The 21,051-nt window shown below is 36.7% G+C and overlaps 1 protein-coding gene across 2 annotated transcripts in view; it reads left to right on the top strand.

Annotated features, from left to right (window-relative positions):
• Positions 1–2,244: 2,244 nt before the first annotated feature.
• LOC131154843 (uncharacterized) overlaps positions 2,245–21,051 on the top strand; it is a 50,547-nt gene continuing 31,740 nt past the window's right edge. For both annotated transcript variants that reach the window (XM_058107630.1, XM_058107629.1), the window contains exons 1-4: positions 2,245–2,676; positions 3,087–8,073; positions 8,157–8,345; positions 13,241–13,355. In XM_058107630.1, the coding sequence (XP_057963613.1) occupies positions 2,432–2,676; positions 3,087–8,073; positions 8,157–8,345; positions 13,241–13,355 (5,536 nt within the window). In that variant the 5' untranslated portion in view covers positions 2,245–2,431. The remainder of the gene's footprint in view (positions 2,677–3,086; positions 8,074–8,156; positions 8,346–13,240; positions 13,356–21,051) is intronic.

The raw sequence follows: 21,051 nt of genomic DNA, 5'->3' as shown, positions 1-21,051 counted from the left end.
TCTCCTGAAGAGGAAACTCCTGAAGTGACATCCCTTGAAAAGTGACAGGTGCCTGAAAATAATAATGAGATCTCAATTCATTACAAATGTGGGATAGAAATAAAGTTGTTGTCAACAACATATTTGCATATGTAGTAGTTACTGACATTACCAAAAGTAATGAGGATCCTAAACCAAAATCTATTAATGAATGTCGATATAGAAGTGATTGGCCAAAATGGAAAGAGGCTACTACATTATAATTAAACTTTCTATTAAAAGTGAAGCTTTTAGATTTGTAATCAAGACACTAGAAGATGTCCAACCCATTGGATACAAATGGGCATTTCTGTGCAAGCGAAATGAAAATAATGAAATCATTCGATATAAAGCAAGGCTTGTGGTACAAGGTTTCTCTTAAAAACCTGAAATTGATTTTGAGGAGACATATTATCCCGTAATGGATGAAATCACTTTTAGATTCTTAATTGGCCCAACAGTCGCTAAACGACCGAGCATGCGTCTTGTGGATGTGGTAACAAAATACCTATATGGATCGTTGGATAATGAAATTTATAAATCCCTAAAGGATTTAAATTACCTGAAGCAAAACCCATAAAATTATATTTAGTTAAACTTCAACGTTCTTTATATGGATTAAAGCAATATGAACGCATGTGGTATAATCGATTAAGTGAGTAAGGATTCAAAATAATCCAATTTGTCCATGTGTTTTTGTTAAAAGATCAGAATCCGGATTTGCTATAATTGCTATTTATGTTGATGATTTGAACTTAGTTGGGACTCCCGAATAGCTCACTAAAACTGCTAATTATTTAATGACAAAATTTGAGATGAAAGATTTAGGAAAGACAAAATATTGTCTTGAGCTACAAATTGAACATGTAAATGACTGAATTCTTGTTTATCAATCTAAATATACCGAAAAAATATTAAGACAATTCTATATTGACAAAGTTCATCATTTGAGATTTTCAATGATGGTGCAATCACTTGATGTTAAGAAAGATCCATTTCTACCTCATGATGAGGGGGAGGAATTGTTTGGTCCTGAAGTAACATATTTAAGTGCTATCAGCTCTTTGTTGTATTTGGCCAATTGTACAGGACCCAACATTGCATTTGTTGTAAATCTACTAACAAGATACAATTATGCTCCTACTCGGCGATACTGAAATGGAATTAAGCATATTCTACGCTATTTGAGAGATACATTTGATTTGGTTCTATTCTACTCATTTGATTCCAAATCACAACTAGTAGGATATGCAGATGCTGGATATTTATCTGATCCTTACAATGTTAAATCTCAAACTGGACAATGTATTTTTTCATGGAAAAACTACTATATCTTGGAAAGTAGTAAAACAGACAATTATAGCAACATCTCTTAATCATTTTGAAATACTAGCTATCTATGAACCTAATAGAGAATGCGTGTGTGTCAGATCAATGATTTCTTATATTCAAACAAATTGTGGTATTCAATCAATCAAGGACATTCCAACAGTTTTATATGAAGACAATGCTGCATGCATAACTCAACTAAGAGAAGGATACATAAAAGATAATAGAACAAACACATCTCTCCAAAATTCTTCTATACACATAAATTCCAGAAGAATGGTGATATAGATGTTCAGCAGATTCGACCAAACGATAATCTAGTAGATTTGTTCACCCAAACTTTACCTACTACAACATTTAAGAAATTGGTTCATCTCATCGGAATGAGACATCTTAAAGATTTTAATAGAATGAGTTAATATATGGGTGACATTCAAGGGGGAGTGTTATGAAAAATACGAAGGCCACCCCTTCATCTTTCACCCTTTGATTTTCCATCCCTTCATCTTTCATGTATTGTCCTATAAAAGGGTCATCTTCCTCTCCATTTTAAAAAGTAAATAAAAAAAATACTTAAAAGAATAGGCATATGGAAAAGATGATAGATATTTTGTTTAAGGTCAGTTCCAAATCATCTTGTAATTCTTTCCGAAATAGTGAAATTTTTGATCATATGCACTTGTGGAGTAGGCATAGTCGAATCATATAAATTTCTATCTTATCTTTATTTAATTATATATATATTTTATAATAATAAAAATATTTTTAAAAAGTTATGAGTTTAAGGAGTATTTTGAAATAATGGTGGTAATTGTAGTAATAAATGGACATTTTTGAAAGATTGAAAGCAAATTCGAATCCCTTTATGATAATAGTATAGAAAGGATAGATATTGATATAAATATAGATTAATCCAACTGCAGTTTTCCAACACGATGATTCTTTCTCCATCCAAACCGAATAAAACCTTTCACAGCTTAATTCTAGATGGATTGGTGAAGGCAGATTGTATGGGTTTCTACGAGAGGCAGGGAAGAAGAATGAGTAGAGAAGGAGAAGGAGAGAGAGATGCAATTTCACAGCCATGATGCAAGGACTCCACCACCAGCAACAGCAGCTTGCTGCTCTTCTCTCCGTTGCTCTCCCCAAGGACGATTCGTCTTCTTCCTCGGCTGCTGCTGCTGCTTCTTCCTCCGAAAACGATGACTCCTCTCGACTTGCCGCCATTGACTCGCTCCACCGCGCCATTATCTACCCTCCCAACTCGCTCCTCGTGACTCATTCCGCTTCTTTCCTCTCCGGCGGCTTCTTTCAACTCCTCTCAGACGAGTATGATTCCGTTTCCTTCCTCTATTTTTTGTTTTATTCTTCCTACATTCATGCGTGTATTGTTATTTTTATTATTTGTTCATTTTTTTTTTTAAATTTTGATATTGTATGAGGAAAGTAATTGTTCCATTTTAAATGTGAATGATGTTTTTATCAGTACACACCACATGGAATTTAAGTTTAATCACATGCTGGAGATCAAAATAGCTACTTGTTCCGGTTTCCCTATTCGTTAATTGTTTTGTTTCGTGTAATTTTTCAATTATGGCGATTAAATTCACCATGGTTTTGGGGAATTTGGCACACGACATTATTTGGATTGACAAGAATAATACGGTTTGATATTATAACATTTGGTGTTTATTTGTGTATTTAATATTTTTTTTTATTAAAATTAAATGTGGCCTCAGATCTTATGCGGTGCGGCAGTCAGCAGCTGCAGCATATGGGGCACTATGTTCTGTAGCGTGTTCCATTCCTATAGCATCAAATGGAAGGCAGAACCATGTCATACTTAGCAGTTTGGTTGAACGATTCATTAGTTGGGCATTGCCTCTGCTTAGCAATGTCGGTGCCAGAGATGGTACAACGGAACTGGCACTGGAAAGCCTTAGAGAATTTCTCAATGTTGGAGATGCTGGGGGAATTGAGAGATATGTCTTACCAATACTTAAAGCATCCCAAGAGCTTCTTGAGAATGAGGGAACCTCCTGGAGCCTACTGCATCAGCTTCTAGGCATTTTGACTTTGATCTCATTGAAGTTCTCTAGATGCTTTCAACCCCATTTTGTTGATGTCATTGATCTTCTTCTAGGGTGGGCATTGGTACCAGACCTTACTGAATCAGATAGATGTATAATTATGGATAGTTTTTATCAGTTTCAGAAACACTGGGTGAATAATCTGCAGTTTTCTCTTGGACTGCTTTCAAAGTTCCTGGGTGACATGGATGTATTGCTTCAGGATGGAAGTCCAGGAACACCACAACAATTTCGAAGGTTGCTTGCACTGTTGTCTTGTTTCTTAACAGTTTTGCAGTCTACTGCTTCTGGGTTGTTGGAAATGAATCTGCTTGAACAAATAAGGGAACCTCTTAGCAAAATGCTTCCCCAGTTGTTGGGATGTTTGTCTATGGTTGGAAGGAAATTTGGGTGGGCCAAATGGATTGGGGATTCCTGGAGGTGCTTGACTCTGTTGGCTGAAATTCTAGGTGAAAGGTTTTCTTCCTTTTACCCAACCACAGTTGATATATTGTGTCAAAGCTTGGAAATGGACAGTACAGGCCAAGCTGCTGGGGCTGGGAAGATTACCTCCTTTCAGATTCATGGGGTTTTGAAAACTAATCTTCAATTACTGTCTCTACAAAAGCTTGGCCTTCTTCCATCATCCGTTCAGAAAATATTGCAATTTAATGCGCCTATATCTCAACTGCGTTTGCATCCAAATCACTTGGTGACAGGAAGTTCTGCTGCTACATATATTTTCTTGCTTCAACATGGGAATACTGAAGTTGTTGAACAAGCAGTGACCTTGTTGGCTGAAGAGCTGAAGTTGTTAAAGGGCATGGTTGGGAAAATGTTGAATCAAGGAGATGAGGCCAATAGTATTGTTGATTCTAAACCTTATTCAAAACTTGAGTTGTTTGCATTGATTAAGTTTGATTTGAAAGTTTTATTGAGCTGTGTTTCCCTCAGTGGTGGAAAGAGTGTGATTGGCCAGCCAGATATTGTTGCATTGTATCTTAAAAGGTCAGAAAAATTGGTAGCTTCAATTATTGATGAACTGAATCCCTTTGAGTTACCCATCCAAGGAAGTGTTGAATTGCAAGCGAACGTAGTCAAAACGTTGGAGAGGCTAAGTGCAATTGAATTCTTAAACAAGTGTGCTGTAAGAAAACAGTTTAGCAAGAAAAGTCCTGTAGATATTGCATCTGAAAAAGTCTCAAATGAGAGCAATTTCAGGTATGGACAGCCATTTATGATTATTGAACATTTGGGCAAGTACGGCCCACTCCTTATCAAAGCTCTTCATAATTCCTCTCCTATCATAGTTAGAGTTGAAGCACTGGAATGGATCCATAGATTCTGTGAGGATGTTATTTCTCTTTATGAAAATTCAAATGAAATCAATGGTTTTTGTGAGGCAGATGGACATGTTTGTGTTGTTGGGAATTTGGTTTGTTCAGTTTTGAATGCTGCTTTTGACAGGGAACCAAAAGTGAGAGCTCATGTTGCATTAGTTCTGGAGCTACTTCTGCAAGCAAGACTTGTTCATCCTGTTTTATTTTATTCCACAGCTGAAGTTGTCCTTGAAAAAGTCAGTGATCCAGATATAAATATAAAAAATTCTTTTGTCAGGTTACTTTCTCATGTTTTGCCTATTACGATGTATGCATGTGGTTTAGTTGATAATGGAACGGTTACCACATGTAGGCCTGGTGTCCTTTGGTTAGGCGATAGATGTTATTTGCACTGGAAGCAAGTATTTGCTCTCAAGCAACTACCTCAGCAACTTCACTCACAGCAACTTGTTTCCATTTTGAGTTACATTTCGCAAAGATGGAAAGTACCACTTTCTTCTTGGATCCTACGACTCATTCACAGCTGTCGGCATGCAACAGACTTTGTTTTGAGTCAACGAGAGGAAACTGGAAACTTTGGTTCCAATGGTTTATGGTTGGACGTGAAGGTGGGGGAAGATATCCTTGAAAAAATTTGTTTTGTTAATAATCTGGCTGGTGCATGGTGGGCTATACATGAAGCAGCTAGATATTGCATTTCTACACGCCTTCGGACCAACCTTGGTGGACCCACCCAAACCTTTGCAGCAGTGGAGCGCATGCTTCTGGACATCGCGCACATGCTGCAGCTTGATAGTGAAAAGAATGACAGTAATTTGAATATAATAGCTTCATCCTGTACTCACTTGTTACCAATGAGGTTATTATTGGATTTTGTTGAGGCCCTAAAGAAGAATGTATATAATGCATATGATGGATCCTCTGTTTTACCATCAGCAACTAGGCAAAGTGCCTTGTTCTTTCGGGCAAACAAGAAAGTTTGTGAGGAGTGGTTTTCTCGTATATGTGAGCCGATGATGAATGCTGGATTGGCGCTACAGTGTCATGATGCCACAATCCATTATTGTACTCTACGTTTGCAGGAGCTAAAAAGTCTTGTGGCTTCTGCTTTGAAGGACAAATCTCGTGCACAGGTGGCTGAGAACCTCCAGAGTATCAGGGGTAGATTTTCTGGAGACATCTTGAGAGTGTTACGTCACATATCCTTGGCTCTGTGTAAGATTCATGAACCTGAGGCCCTGATTGGCCTACAAAAATGGGTTTCCATGACATTTTCTTCATTGTTTGTTGAGGAAAATCAGAGTGTTGGTCATAATGAGTTCTCGAGGCCCTTCTCATGGATGACTGGGCTTGTATATCAGGCTGAAGGCCAATATGAAAAGGCTGCTGCTCACTTTACTCACTTGCTACAGACTGAGGAGTCACTCAGTTCTATGGGTTCTGATGGTGTGCAGTTTGCTATTGCACGGATCACTGAGAGTTATACTGCAGTTTCTGATTGGAAGTCTCTAGAGGCATGGCTGTTAGAGCTGCAGACTCTTCGCGCTAAGCATGCTGGGAAGAATTATTCTGGTGCTCTAACAACAGCTGGCAATGAAGTAAATTCGATTCAAGCTTTGGCGCGTTTTGATGATAGTGATTATCAGGCAGCATGGGCTTGCCTTGATTTGACACCTAAGAGTAGCAGTGAACTCACGTTGGATCCCAAGTTGGCCTTGCAAAGAAGTGAACAGATGCTTTTACAGGCAATGCTTTTTCAAGTTGAGGGAAAGGTAGACAAAGTGTCACATGAAATTGAGAAGGCCAAGTCAATGCTGGAGGAAACATTATTTGTTCTGCCACTTGATGGGTTAACGGAGGCTGCTGCATATGCCACACAGTTGCACTGCATCTTCACATTTGAGGAAGGCTACAAGCTTAAATGTAGCCAAGAAAAACCAAAGCAACTGCAGTCAATTATGCATTCATACATTCAAGCAGTGCAGTCTCGAATTAATAGAGCGCATCAAGATTGTAACCCATGGTTAAAAATTCTACGTGTTTATCAAACCATTCTCCCAAGTTCACCAGTTACTTTAAAGCTTGGTAAAGATTTACTGAATTTAGCCCGTAGACAAGATAACTTAGGTTTGGCAAGCCGCTTGAGCAGCTGTCTCAAAAATCATGTTATGAGTTGTCACGAGGGAAAGTACCGTGATTTTCTTATGTCAAATTTGCAGTACGAGGGCATCCTGATGATGCATGCTGAAAACAAAATTGAAGATGCCATTGAAAATCTTTGGACATTTGTGCATCCTTGCATCATTTCTTCAGCAAGTATAGTTTCCGATGCAGATGATAGTATTTTGAAAGCAAAAGCATGCTTGAAGCTCTCAAAATGGCTGAGACAGCATCTTTCATATATGATGAGCTCAGAAAATATTGTTCTAAAGATGCTAGCAGATTTTAACATAACTGATAGCTCTTCCCCTGGTAAAGCTGGAGTGGCCTTCAGTGAGCATAATTTAAGTTCTAAACCAAGCGTGGGTCTTATTACCGAGGAAATTGTTGGTACAGCTACAAAATTGTCATCTCATATCTGCCCCACCATGGGCAAGACATGGATTTCTTATGCTTCTTGGTGTTATAGTCAAGCCAGAAACTCACTATATGCTTTGAATGAAAATGTCCTTCACTCATGCTCTTTTTCTTCTATTCTTGTTCCAGAAATCCTACCTGAAAGATTTAAGTTAACTGGAGAAGAGATTTTAAGAGTTGAATCTGTGATTTCATGTCTCTTTGAGGAAAGGGGAGATCTACTGGATTTAAATGATGAAAGGGAAGGGTTGAACATTTTGCTTGAATCTGCAGAGAATATGAGTGAGAACCCTCTAAAGGTTATGGTGCAGCAAGTAGTGAACATTATTGAAGCTGCTGCTGGAGCACCTGCTGCAGAAAATTCTAGTGGTGAATGCCTTTCTGCTACGCTAACTTCTCAGTTGCAGATGTTTTTCAGACATGCAACTGCTGGCCTACAAGGAAAAGAAGTATTATCATCAGTAGATAACTTAGTGGATGTTTGGTGGTCTTTGAGGCAGCGGCGGGTGTCTCTTTTTGGGCATGCAGCTCATGGTTTCATACAATATCTTTCGTATTCTTCTTCCAAGGTTTGGGATGATCAATTAGTTGGTCTTGACTGTGAGCCTTCATTACAAAAGTCTGGGAGCTACACTCTGAGAGCTACATTATATGTTTTGCACATTCTTCTTAACTACGGAGTGGAGTTAAAGGATACAATTGAATCTGCTCTGTCAACAGTTCCTTTATTGCCATGGCAGGTGGGACACCATTTCTTTGAATACTGTCTATTTTTGTTAAGCCATAATAGTATAGAATGTTCTGATTATAATTTTCTTTGTAGGAAATAACTCCCCAACTGTTTGCTCGCTTAAGTTCTCATCCCGAGCAAGTGATTCGTCAGCAACTGCGGAGCTTGTTGATTATGCTGGCAAAGTTATCTCCTTGGTCCATAGTGTACCCGACGCTTGTTGATGTAAATGCTTATGAAGGGGAGCCGTCAGAGGAGCTTCAGCACATCCTGGGTTGCTTGGTAATGCAAAATTTTCCCTATAATTTGTTTGTTTCTGTTGTGACTTCTGCATATTTTTTTAACATGTCTTTTTTTTTTTGTTTCCACTTACCCAAAAAATAAACTTTTCATTCTGTTCCTATCATTTTAGAGATTAGGCATCACATTCCTTAGGTTCTAGATTTATTTGCCCAGTAAAAGATGGGTTCTATATGTATTCACACTTATTAATATATTAGACTACTTTATCTGTCTCAAAATTAACCTCCTTGACTATTTTCATCAATGTTGGTTGTCCATTATAATGTATTCATTGTTTCTCATTAGTATGTTGTTAAATTAAAAACTTCAAATTATTAATGGTTTGGCAGATAATAATTTTATTAGAGCTCACAAAACATATTGAGTGACCCATTAGGAATCCTCCTAGGAAGCACAGGATCAAGAGTGGTGGTTCATTATTGAAGTATTGTTATGCATTGAAATTGTCAGTTTTTTTTGTACCCAATTATTATGTTAAGCATGTGTTTTTTATTTTTTATTTTAGATAACAAAAGAAATTTATTTGGGAAAGAGAAGTACAAAATTTTTTTTTGTGGGAGGGGTCTTCGTAAGTTAAAAAGAAAATAAAGGGAAAAAGAAAGCACAAGAAGTGAAAACCTATCACAGCTGAAAAACCCCTGTTCAACCCCTTTCCATTATAATTTATAGAACACTTAGCTAGCTCAAATTGACCTTTTCTTCCTCTTGCGCTTACAATAATTCGCCTTAACTTTTTCCTCCAGGAGTAGACAAACACAAGCCCATGTTATCCATCAGTTGTTGAGCTTCAATATCCTTCCCACTAACATCCTTCTCAAGAGAGAAGGGAGTGGGCTACATATCATCCTTTTTGAGTTCAGTCACCTGCAATTCTTTACCCACATGATCATCCTCAAAAGTAGGGACACCTTCCATTCTTCTTGAGGAATTACTGGCGTACAGAACATGTCACCCGCAGAATATGAGGAAACCAAATCATACCCTTTCTAATCATGAAACTCATTCAATAATAAATGGCCATCACATGCAAACTAATCTTCTCCCTTGATCCTCCCCTTATCAGTCTGTGAGAGAAGCTTTCATTATTATTTCTATTTAAATTTTTTGCAGTATGCACATCTTCCACCATTATTTTTCACCTTGGGTACCATTGACGCCCATTTGCCATTAAGAGTGTCCACAGCAACTGCCTTTGCTCCCATAACATCTTGTTTGTGTGCTACTTCATTTCCCACAAAGTTGACATTGGATCCCTTTTGCTGAAATCCGGGAATTTGACTCTCCTCACCCTTTGTGTGAGAGGAAGTTTTTGCTTGCATATAGGACAACTACAAATTATGAGCTTTTTCTAGCTGCATTAGAGGTGTGTTAGCAAAAGTAATTACAGTGCTTGCCTGATCTGTGTTAAAGCCCGGACTTTGGACATTAGGTTTTAAATTTCCTTCTGTTCTAAAGAGATTGCTGGGTGTTCCACTCCATTTAAAACACCAATCTGGGTCCATGGACTTCCTGTTAAGCATTTGAATTTTCAAAGTTTGTTTTACTGCAAACTTGGGCTAAATGGGCATGTAAACTGACCCTTCTCAACAGCTGGCCCAAATCACTAGCAAACAAAAAAGGCCTCAATCAAAAGGAAAAGAAAGAATATCTGGCCCGCTCCAAATCCAATAGGCCCTTGCTCCCAGCCGATAACCATGCAACTCATCATCTCCCTTTGCTGCAATACAAGGAAACACTAGCCCCTGGACCTCTTCTCCTACCACCAGCTTCTCACCTTGAGCAAGCATCAGGCCACCCATAATTGACACATCAGCCACTATTTTTGAATGATGATACCCAATTGACTCCCATCACCACATCATAATTCCTTTCCTCACAATTGCACGAATCCTTGATTCAACCGACTGCAGTGCTTCAAAAAAATGTTTCCACTAAAAGCCAGTCAGACCCTGGGTACAAAGATGAAATGACCTTTCCCCTTCAAACTTCGCCTTGATTCCATAAATTTTCTACTCCTCATCAATTGTTGAACCACCCAATAACAATGAGAAGGATGGAAATTCTGGAATGACAAACAAAAGGACACAAACATTTGAAGATAAAGCTTCATTGGGCCTTATTATCAGCAACAAATCTTTAGTATTTATGCAATTAAGAACCATAGACCAAGTAAAGGCCCTGATTTTTGAGGGAGTGTTACTTTCCAAATAAAGGAGTACAAAAGGAAATTATCTACAATATTGCCACATATTAATTGAAGGAACAAAAGATTTACATGAAAGGACTCCTGGTCCAAACCCTTCTATCTTGCCTTCAAGGAAATAGGCTGAATCTAGAATATTCAACAAATGGACAAGATTACTCATCTTCTTCCTCAGTCCTATTTCTACTGAAAAATGAAGACCCAAGAACTTTGGTCTCAGCCAAGGTTGGAACATGACTCCACGAGTGTTGTGACGATTAGAAAGATGATAATCATGATACAAAATGAAGAAACCAATTAAAAAACAAAGCATCTTGTAGCCAGTGATTCTCCTAAAATTAAATCCTCTTGGCATTAACAAAATGCAATTTCACCCAAGGGATACAGAGATGATAGACATCAGAAATGAATTGCCAGGGGCTTGTATGAGTGGCATTAACCCCCACTTAGAGCATCCCAACTTTTGGAAGAACTCCATATTTACTTTGGAGTTTGGGTTAGGCTGGCATGGCAAGCAGTGTCCATTATTTGTTCCTGTGGGTCTTTGAGGAAAAGGATGAAGAGATACGGAGATATAAACCTGTTATTTGAGTTGAAGTTGTACAGTCACACCAGCCCGCTCAATTGTGGAGTGAGGTAGTTTTGACAAGCCAGAATGAAGGTAGTTTTGACTACACTCAACTTGATTGAACAGGAGCAAAAGGTCATTAACTGAATATGGCAGAGAGCGGAGGCAATTTCCAACCTTCATGAGCCTCTCTTAGAGTTCGCTTTCTTGTAGCTCATGGGGTTTGAGCGATAGCACTTGTTTTTTCTTTTGCCCTGCCAGTTTTGTTTTGCAAGCCTGCTCAGGCCATGACTGGCAGTTGTAATCTAGACTGGTTTAGGGCAAAAGTGAAGAATAATCTTCTTCAATGTGTTTCCACTCAAGAAGCAGCTTATGGTTCTTTGTCATCTTCTTCAAGTCTCTTGATGGTGGTGGTGGTGATGAAGTTCTGGCAGGACAAGTTTTTAGTGGTTAATTGAGTATGAGTGTATGACAACATGAGACAAGGTCAGGAAGTTCCTACGTTCTTTGGTGGTGGTTGAACCCTTGTTAGGGAGTGATTAAGGTCGGTGGTGAAGGGGGTCTTTAAATTTTTGATGATGAATTGACGATTGAACAAGGGGAACAGAGCCTTCAATCTTGGGTAAACAAACGGCAGTGATTTTGGCAGGATTGCTGTGACAGAAACTGCAAGACATGGTTAGAGATGCTCCTAATTTCTCTGGATGCAGTGAGTCAACGATGGTCAGTGAAGCGAGGCTCCGACAAGGTTGTCTTGTTGGAACACAAGAGCAAACTGGGGTTGTTGATTAAGGCATAGGACTGAGATTGTGGTGACTTGACTGGGCTGCAGCAACCACAGCTGAGATCATCGTGTGCTACAGTTGGTGCATGCAGAGTTACAATTGTTGCATGATTGGGGTGGTGGTGGCCAAACAAGGCTTTGATACCAATTGTTGCAGGACCTACGTCCTTACACACAAGGGATAAAATCTAATAACTCAGTTATAATGTTCAACTCTGAATAAAATCTCTTCCAATCATATATTTATAGATCTAATTTGCTTGGGAATCCCAAGCAAATAAAATAAGTAAACCAAATTAAACCAGGATACTAATTCCCTAATAAACAAAACCCTATAATCTACTAGTTTGTTAATTAATAAAATATTATTATAAAAATTTTGAAAAAATAGGGGAAAAAATCCTTGTAAATGATAAAATTATAAGATTTCCAAAAAATCTTAGTAATTCTAAGTATGTCGAATTTGAGTTGCTGGGTCTAAGCTCACATTGCATCAGAAGGTGTGAGCTTTTTAAGGTTAAAAGAAAGGGATGAAAAAGTTCAAGGTAAAGTAGCAGATTCAGTTTTCTTGAAATTGAAATGAGGGCGATAAAAAATTAGAAGTAGTATAAAAAGAAAAATCCTTTTCTACCCTCTGTTAAATTCAGGTATTTTTGTTTCTTTTACACAAGAGACCATCAGGTCTTTGGCCTCCATTGATTCAGGTTTTCTGAACTCCTTTGTGGACATCAATACCTGTAATATGGGTTTTAGGGTCCAAAAAACATGAAACCCCAGAATTGAAATAACCCACATCATCTTTATCTGCTTTCTGCTGTTCCATCAATAGTTTATGAAATGCCATCCTGTGCACATTGGAGTACTATCTCTGCTTTAGTATGTGAATACAGTTTCTTTCTTTTAAGATAAAAGAAGAAATTTTAATAAGATAGAATGAAGATTACAAGAACTGGAGGACAAGGAATAACCCTATAGTAGAAGGAAATAGCATGGTTGTTAAGTCAAGATTCAAGGATGAGCTGAAATTGTCAATTTGTGAATTGACACCCATAATTTATATAATTTTTGTTGGTGAATTGAATCAAATCGACTAATTTGAATTGCAAACCAATTAATTTCAATGACTATGCATGTCAGTTTTGCTTACTAATATTTTATATTCACTGTGTTGCTTCTGATTGTATCTTTTTTTTTTCTTTTTCTTTTTTCTTTCCTTTAAGATGCACTTGTTTTACTGTAGAATATTTTCGTATTTGGAAATGTAAATTTGACTGGTCAAGTTATCAGATGGTAATAATGCATACATTTGTAACATGCAGAGTAAGCTTTACCCCAGATTAGTTCAAGATGTTCAGCTCATGATAAATGAACTTGGAAATGTAACTGTTCTTTGGGAAGAGCTATGGCTTAGCACACTTCAAGACCTTCACACAGGTAGCCTTGTGTTACATAAATGAGGTGTTGCTTGTTCTTGCCTTCATGGTATCATTTTCTTTGATCTTGCTTTTCAAGGTCTGTGTGGCGTTCTTGTCAAAAATAGGTAGCTAAATTTTATTTCATCTCCTCCTCACTAGCAAGGGCTTCTTAATTTATTTTCACATACCATCCCCCAGCTGCAACAAGTAAAAAGGTAGGATGGGGTGACGAGTTCATGGAAAACCTTCTACCTCTGGGAAACAATGCCAAGAAGGTCCTAGATGAACAAGCTCATAAGCAGACCATTAACTCTTCCGCCTGAAGGGCCTGTCACTAGAGCCGTAGGCACTCCCTTAAGGCAGTTGAGCCATTGCCACAGCCCACCACTGTAAGGAGTTGGAGGCATGAGATTTTACTTCATGAGCTAAAATCCAGTTAGCCACTTCTCACTGCGATTGTAATTCTCCTCCCATCCTTCAAACCATGCAGGAGTAAGCTGTTAACAGTAATCCACCTGGTAGCGACTTTAACATGGTAGTGTAAAACATGATAACCCTTAAACAGAATGAACTGCAATATGGGGTTTAAAAAATCTAAATGGAGAAGCGTATGAATGATACATATGCTCCCACCTTGTTACAAACATGTTTAACTTGGGAACCTCCTAAAGGTGTTGTGTCAGCAAGTTGATCCTCTGATTTCACATTAGTGTTGACAAGTTTCTTTTGAAGTTTCTCTCTAACAAAGTCACAATCAGCTTCAATATTCTTAGTACACTTATGGAATACTGGATCTGAAGTGCTAACTATCACATATGAACTCCATTGGTATGGAAACCCAAGCCCTTGTCTTTATATTCTTGACAGCCATTTAACAGAGTTCAGTTAGGTAGTCAGGGCTGTTTTTGCAGCGGAAGGCTTTTGGAACGGGAACTCATTCTACAATTAGGGTGGAGGATAAAATCTTTTGTGAGTCGTATCAATTCCTTACTCTTTTGGATTTCTATGTTCACTGGGAGACACTTCTCCTACATCTTGATGAAGATTGAGGAGTTTCTATGGATTATAAAGTCTATGTGGATGATTTGTGAAGGGAATTGAGGAGTCAAAGTGTTGAATCAAGGGGGCTTGCTTTGCAAAGGTGGAGGTGTTTGGGTACTTGCGACTCAAAGGGAAGGGAGAATCCTTCGCCTGGAGGAGGGTTTCAAAGGTGGACGAAGCCAGGCCCGACGTGTCCCTGAGGACAAGAAGAGTGAAGATTGGGGAAGTTTCTTCGAAGCCCTGTTGAAGCTTTCATCTGAACAAAATGATGGCCACGCAGTCCCTCGTCTTAAGATGTGCGAAGTGTGGCTCTTCAAACCTTATCTGTCATGAGAAGCAAGTGATGAAGCAGAGTTGGGTATTGAGGTTGTTAGAGAAGTGCTCCTTTGCAGACATCATTAGAATGACGCCAGGAAGGGGGAGGAGAATCTCTGGGAGGAGTACATTCCATTATTTCAGGGGCTGAAGATTATTTCCTCTTTCTAGTTTGGATTTAGAATTTGTTTCCAATTTCAATTTTTGGGCTCCGGAGAGGGGGGATTGGGCCTTTCCTTAGTGGGCCAGCTAAAGCAGCTGCAAAATGGGTCGTTAGAGGGAAGGGGTTGAATTGGGCCCAGCATAGTTTAATAGGTTGACCCATTTTTTCTTGGACATAAGGAGGTCGATTCACTTAGATAGAGCCAAGTGAGAAAAAGATATTGGACAATGAGGAAAGGGAGGGCTAGAAGGGGGAGTTGGTTGAATTTAGGATTTTGATCATAGGCAGTATGAAAGGAGACAAATTTAATGATAAACTTTAGAAGAACATACAATTTAGTTATCTAAGTGTAAGGGTGTTGTTTTTGAAGCTACTACATCAAATTCAATTGGGGGGGGGGGGGGGTGATTTAGTTAAAGGGGCTATGAATCACAACATTGAAGATATGTTGAAAAGGGAATGGACGATCAGAGACTAAAGTCTTTACTTCAAAAAGGCACCTGCATCCCTTTGGAAGATGTTTCGTCTAGTAGTAGGGGAGTCAATTTTTGTTAACTTGTTATGACAATGGTTTTTGTCATAACTAATTTCCAAATTAGCATTTGACCCATTCATATGCAAACAAAATTTACTTATAATAATTCTATGCCAAAGAAAGGACTTCTAAAATGGAAACCGCCATAACCATTTAGTCATTAGAGTTTGTGTTTTTAGACGTCAAATTTCCATGACTTAAGCCCCCATCCAACTTAGATGTTTGCGCAATCTCCTAACTAACTAAGGGTCTGTTTGGTATTGTTGCTGTTTTCTGTTTCTATTTCTGCACAGTAAAAAAATAGATTATAAAAACCTGTTTGTTTATGTTGTTAGTTTTTTATTTCTGTTGCTGGTTTTCAACTGTTTGCCAAAAAATTGAGAACCAAATTTTATGATTTTCAGTTGTTTTGGCAACCTCTTGCTAGAAATTTTAATTTCCAAAAATTGTATTTTTGGATTAAATTATTCATTCAATCATTTGATACATTTTTAAATTAAAATATAAAATAAATGATCATGTGAATTTAAATATAATTAAAATAAAAATATACATAAATTTAAAAAAAAAATAATAAAGCCAATTGCAAAATAATTTTTTACTATTTTTCAATTGCCAAGTCCAATAAAATTTTATTGTAAAGTAAAATTTGAAATTAGAACAATTAAGTAAAATAATGATAATAAATTGTATTTTTATTATAGTAATTTTTTTAATGTGTATTATTTGTAATTTTATTATTTTAATTATATTTTTATAATATTATTTGATTTAAAGATGAAAATGAGCATTTTTTAATTAAGTGTTTGATTAGTATTAGTTTTATAAATGTTAAACAAATAAGTTGCTGGTTTCTAGTTTTTAGTTTTGTTTCTAGTTTTTAGTTTTTGTTTCGGGTTTTCGTTTCTCTAATTTTTAATAGTGATACCAAATGGCCCCTAAGTGCCCTCTCCCGAATCCTAGACCCAGTGAAGTCTCTTATAATTTTGTCAAGATTGTTGGCTGTCCCTTAATCCTAAATATAGAGAGAGAGATAGTAACAAAACAAGCCTGACTAAGAGTAATAGAGCCCCCTAGAGAAAATGATGCACCTTTTCACGGATCCAATTTCTTAGACACCCTCTCCAATTGGATCCCAAAAATTCACCGAGCTAGGGTTATCACCCAACAGGACCCCTAAATAAGACAAGGGCCAATCCAGAATACCGCAACCTACTAATGAAGCCAACTCCCTAGTTGTACCGGGGTGGAGATTAATTGCAGCAATACCATGCTTGCCCAAATTAATTTTTAGTCAGGAAACCTGCTCAAAGATTTGAAGGAGGATTAGAACGTTCAACGGTTCAAGAAAGAATGTCTGCGATCACCTAAGGAAAAAAAGTATCATCATCAAACTAAAGGTGAGATGCAAATACCCCCTCTTTACCGCCTTTGAGCCTTTCCATGAGACCCTTATCTGCCACCCTATCCATCATTCTACTCAAGACATCGACCACTAGCACAAACAAAAAAGAAGATAGCAGTTCCTCTTCTCTAACACCCCTCACGCTCTTAGTTTGGCCCCCTGTGGCTTTTTAAGCGGAGCTTTTAAAAATTAGTTGATGAAAATGAGCTTATTGATATTATTTTAAGAATGTTTGGCCCCTTTGTGAAAAAAGAGCTGTTAGAAAGAAAAATTTGGTATTGAATGTTCGGTAAAAAAAGTTGTAAGGTGCCTAAAGTATTTAAAATGACTAAAATGGATAGGTATTTGACTAAAACGGATATGAATTTTTAGAGAATATAATCAATGCATTGATAGTTTTGTAATATTTGAAAAAAATTAAGGACAACAATGGAATATCATAGTTTGTTGAATAAAAAACTAGCTTTTAGTTTTTAAAAGCTTCAAAGTTTTAACTTTCAAAAGCTCCTTAGAAAAGCTTAAAGCTGGCTTTAAAAAGCTGGAAAAATTATTTCAGACCCAGCTTTTTCTTTTTAAAAGGGGGCCCAAACTCAGTCTATACCTCGATTTAGGTTCACCATTCACAATTACAAAAACGAATGCGTTAGATAAGCAACCCCTCATCCAAAACTACCACCTCTCCTCAAATCCATTACAAACAAATATGTGATTCTTAAAATTCCAACTTACCCCTTCATAAGCTTATTCAAAATCCAATTTAAAAATAATCCCCTTCTCATTCTTCCGATGGACTTCCTCCACTACCTCGTTAGCAACCAAAATAGCATCCGCAATCTGCCTCCCCCCCCCCCCCCCCCCCCCCACAAAAGCACTTTGAGCTTGAGAAATAGTAACATCTGACACTACATTCGACCTATTAGCTAGCACTTTAGCAATGACCTTATACACACTGGTTGTCAACCTAATAGGTCTAACATCAGCAAGCTTAATAGACCTACTCCTCTTAGGCGCCAAAGTGATTAAAGTGGAATTAATACTCTTCCTTAGGATCCAATAAAATTCATTAAAAATCTTCAACAAGTCTACCCTAATCACATCCCGACAATCTTGGAAAAATGCCATATTAAAACCATCCAGACCTGGAGCCTTATCCCTGTTTATCCAAACATAGTTGCCCCCGCTTGCTCCTCTTCCAAAGGTCTTTTCATCTACATTACCTGGTCTCTAGCAACAGGGTTCCAATCCCCTCAAATCATATGCCTATAAGTATCCTCCTTAGCGTAAAAATTTAAGAAAAAAATCTATGATCTCATTCACAACAAATGACAATCAGAAATAACCCATCGCACCCCTAAAATATTGGTTTTTTCTCATCTTCTCATTAGACAACTCATGGAAAAATTTTGAATTACAATCTCCACCTTTCACTTATTTAAATTTTATCTTTTGCCCAACTCCTTAGTTCCTTAAAAATCATATCCTTCAACTCATTCTTCAACAAAGGCCACTTTGTTGGTCCCTTAGGAAACCCAAGAGGGGGGGGGGGGGTTGGGGGTGGTGAATTGGGTCCTTTTCTAATTTTTATGACACTTCATTTATCAAACTCATGGTGAGTAAGTGAGTGTGTTGCAGAAGTTTAGATAAGAATAAATTTATGGTCACTGACAACTCACCTTATATGCTTCAATAACCCAAGATAATGTAAGAAATATGCACAAACACAATTAAACAATTAATTCAATCAAATAATAAGCAATGTAAGAGAGTAGAGAGAAAAAATCTCAAACTCTTTTATAGTGGTTTGGTCTCCTTCACGAACATCTATGTCCACTCTCTTGATTGAATCCAAGCCAAGGTTCCACAAGCAAACTTCTTGCCTTTCAACCGGGGTAAAAGTACAATTACAATACCTAGCCTTTCAATGGGACTAGAATACAAAATGAGTCTTTCATCGGGGCTCAAAAAACACTTTCAATGATGAGAAATTACAAATGATTATGTGGCTTAATATCTCTAAGTAGATTGATGTCACAACTCAAGCTTATAACTCAAACTCTCTCAAAGAAATGAGACCTGGAACTTGAAGAGAGCCAAAACTAATGAAAAAAACTTTTACAAGAAAGTGCTCTCTTAAGTAAGAACAAAACACACTATCACTTAGAAATATGGAGGAGAATGGAAGACCACTTTTATAGCCATTGCTCTTGTTTTTCTTTCTTGAAATTGGGCTCCTTTTATAGCCAAAATTGGAGGTTTTGGCTCGATTTGATTAAAGTTAAAGTTAAACAATTAATGATATGACAAGAAATCTGATTTTCAGGTGAGATGATGTATTGATAAAATCACAAACGGTCATGTAAATACCAAATAAAATTCTATAAAAATTCATATCGACTTATCAATGAGTCTAGTTTCCAGTAAAAAAAGAATAATGCTAATTGGAGCCGTTGAAGAGATAGAATTTAAACACTATAGATATGTTGAGCTGCTTTTATGACAGAGGTCAAAATCTGTTGGCTGATTTGTAGAATTCATAACAAATAGAATATTTATTCAAATTAAGTGTGCCATATTGCTCTGGAAATCCCATAATGTCTACTTTCATATAAAAAAGGAATGAAATATTTTTTGAAAGTTTCTACAGTAAATATATGTCTAATTTTACTGCAGCATACTTATTTTTGCTTCTGACTTTATGGCAGTGTAGAATGACCATACCGTATTAATTATTAATCCTGTATTATAGCTCTAAAAAATCTACATGAAATTTTTCTAAATAGAATGATGAGTCTAGTTTTATATAGAATATTATAATAATTTTTTGACTCACGTGGAATAAAATGTAGAATTAGATTCACAATAGTACAAAATTATAGTTTGACTTTTTTTTTTTTTAAAGACATAGGGTGCACTTTTACAAAAACAACTATTTTAGCTCTAGATATATAAGAGTCAAATTGAATGTTCTTGAAAAGATTTATGAGTTAATTTTTAAAGATAAAGGGCCTTGTCACCTTTGGAGCTTTTAATAAAACTATATGGTCATTTTATTATATGATACTCAACTTTGTACATTTGGTTTCTAGTTAGGCATTAACATACTAAGCCTTAAATACCAAAAATGATTTTCATTTATAAACATAAAAGGAAATAACTATCACATAATAATTCATGGAGCACAAATTCAAAAATGATTTCCATATATAAACATAAAAGAAAATAACTATCGCATAATAATTCATGGAGAAATAACTATCACATAATAATTTATGGAGCACAAATTCAAAAATGATTTCCATATATAATCATAAAAGAAAATGACTATCAAATAATAATTCATGGAGCACAAATTCATATAACACATGCATTAATTCTTATTTATTTTGTCATCATCAAAATCAACATGAAACCTAGTGGGGGCTAACAATCTCCCCCTTTTTGGTGATGACAAAATAGTGATGCTTTGCATTTTTCTCCCTCTTTTTGTCATTATCAAAAAAGAAGATAAACAATAAGGAATTTAGAGAAAATTTGTCATAATATCCCTTTAAAATTGCATTTCTAATGTACTTGAGAGAAATATGACATATATATATATATTTATGTGTGTGTGTGTGTGTGTGTGTGTAGTGAGAAGATTTACATTTTGATATATATATATATATATATTTATGTGTGTGTGTGTGTGTGTGTGTGTGTAGTGAGAAGATTTACATTTCGATCCTCCTTCTCAAAATATGCAAATATATGAGCTCTCTCTAAATATAAGCTCTTCCTTAATGTAATTTCCCCTTTAATGTAATCCCCTCCGTATATATAAAGAATCATGATATGCAAAGAAAGAATTATGAGTTTTAATTTGAGCAAATCTACCTGGAACATGAATGTAAAATTGCTAAGTTATAATTCTATAAGCTCTAGCTTTCTTCTAATGAAGTTAAAATTCTCTCCATTAAGAGGTTTAGTGAAAATTTCAGCTAACTGATCTTTGGTCCTAATAAATTCTAATATAATATCACCTTTTTGAACATGATCTCACAAGAAATGATGACGAATGTCAATATGTTTAATTCTCGAGCGTTGAATGGGATTCTTGGAAAGATTGATGGTACTAGTATTGTCACACTTAATTGGAACCTTTTTAAACTTAAGACCATAGTCCTCCAATGTGTATTTCATCCATAACACTTGAGCACGACAACTACTGGCTGCTACATACTCCATTTCAGCCGTTGACAAGGCAACCAAATTTTGCT

This window comes from Malania oleifera, chromosome 5 (assembly GCF_029873635.1).
Source record: "Malania oleifera isolate guangnan ecotype guangnan chromosome 5, ASM2987363v1, whole genome shotgun sequence".
NCBI lineage: Eukaryota > Viridiplantae > Streptophyta > Magnoliopsida > Santalales > Ximeniaceae > Malania > Malania oleifera.
Note: the sequence above shows the minus strand (reverse complement) of the source record. Positions and strands in the feature narration are given on the sequence as shown.